Genomic DNA, 1,688 nt, shown 5'->3' on the forward strand with positions numbered 1-1,688 from the left:
CGTGTTAACACTTATGTACTTAACCCTTTGGCGCCATTTCAGTTGACTTGTACTAACAAATTTGTACATCACCAATTAGCTGGCACATATTTTGCAATATCACGTGGGGTGGTTCAAAGTATAGATTAGCATACAAAGGTTTCATGAAAAAAGTTATATTCAGTGACGAGATCATTACAGTATAAGTAGACACTGCAGTAATAACTATACGTATAGATCTACAGCTAGATAACTGAAGCCTGAAGCCAGTACCAAATAGCTAGCTATCTTTATTAGCTACACTGGAAGCAACGCTATTTCTTATACCTTCATCATTTCTGTAGCACTCAAGATATTACACAGGACAATATAGTAAGTCATGGGAAACTGCAACTGCGCTCACAAACAGCGTCATCTCTCGAGCAATGAATCTTCGTGTGTACGTGATAAAAGCCACATCGAGATGAGAATAATACGTGAAACCAAACTGCAGTCTCCAAGGAAACACTCTGCCGTAGATGACGAGAGCACCAGACTAGTTGTGACTAATACTGTGAAGGAGTTGGATTTAATGAGAAGGGAATTGCACAATATTAAACGTGACTTAAATCTCGAAATTATGCAATTCACCACCAGTTTCAATCAGTTACTGTCTGCAGTACACAGTCTTGCCAACATTGAGAAAACCAACAAGGCTACCAAAAAAATTGAACAATGGCAAATCAAGTTGCAGTGTAAGTGTATAAAAATAGTGGCTGTTCCTGTGGCTCCTGTGACAGTAAAAATTTCAAAACTTTCCATGCTAAGAAGTCATGAGGAATGGTTCACTTACATGTTCTATTCTCATGAAAGTGGATACAGGTTGTGCCTTCGTGTTCTTGCTGCTGGTTTTGAGGATGCAAGAGGGACAAGTGTATCAGTGTTTGTTCAACACATGGATGAGACAAACGTTGATCACCTTGCCTGGCCTATGGAGGGAACAATAACAGCTAAACTAATGAATCAGATAAAAGATAAACATCATCACTTCTCAACCATCACTTATAATAAGAGCAAGGACCGCATGTGTGCTGGACAAGTGACAAGCCACGGAGCCAATGGGATGGGAGAACCACACTTCATTGGGTATGACGAACTCTTTAGATCCACAGCAAAGCAACAATTCGTTAGTGACGACAGCATATACATTGAGATAACCTTTAACCAGCTATAATCAATTCAAGATCACTTTTGCTTTGTACATGTATAGCATCTATATGTGACCGAATTCAACAAAACAAGGTTTCACCCACGTTTCACCCAATTCTCTGATTTTAATCAATTATAACTTGACTACTCAATAAGCTATTAATCTAAAATTATCAACAGGGCTGCCCAGCCGGCAACTGGGGCGTTTTGCCCCGGACCTCAGCCTAAAAGGGGCCCCCTTTGTCTATGCAGGTTCATAGCTGAATTTAATATAAATCAACTGAATACTACAAATGTTATCTTGAAAACTAGTTTAAATGCTCTATAATAGAGCAGTCAGGTATATGCTCTAATAGAACATGCACGTAAATATCCATATGTTAAGGAACATTAGTGGACTTTTTCAGATATTCTGACATCATATGCAAAACTGGGCATGCATGACCTTAAACTGCTATAGCTTTGGTGTGCAGTGTTTAAAGATATAGAACTCCTCACTTGGAAATACAAAATAATCTTAG

The 1,688-nt window shown here is 38.7% G+C and overlaps 1 protein-coding gene across 1 annotated transcript; it reads left to right on the forward strand.

Annotated features, from left to right (window-relative positions):
- Window positions 1-442: 442 nt before the first annotated feature.
- LOC136245228 (TNF receptor-associated factor 5-like) lies at window positions 443-1,192 on the forward strand. Its single transcript, XM_066036720.1, has one exon. The coding sequence runs from the start codon at window positions 443-445 to the stop codon at window positions 1,190-1,192; it is 750 nt and encodes a 249-aa protein (XP_065892792.1).
- The last annotated feature ends 496 nt before the right edge of the window (window positions 1,193-1,688 follow it).

The sequence above is a fragment of the Dysidea avara genome, chromosome 15 (assembly GCF_963678975.1).
Source record: "Dysidea avara chromosome 15, odDysAvar1.4, whole genome shotgun sequence".
In the NCBI taxonomy this organism is placed as follows: Eukaryota; Metazoa; Porifera; class Demospongiae; order Dictyoceratida; family Dysideidae; genus Dysidea; species Dysidea avara.

Excerpts from the sequence above, each read along its gene's own strand:
- LOC136245228 (XM_066036720.1), top strand. The coding sequence starts at position 443 with ATGAGAATAATACGTGAAACCAAACTGCAGTCTCCAAGGAAACACTCT.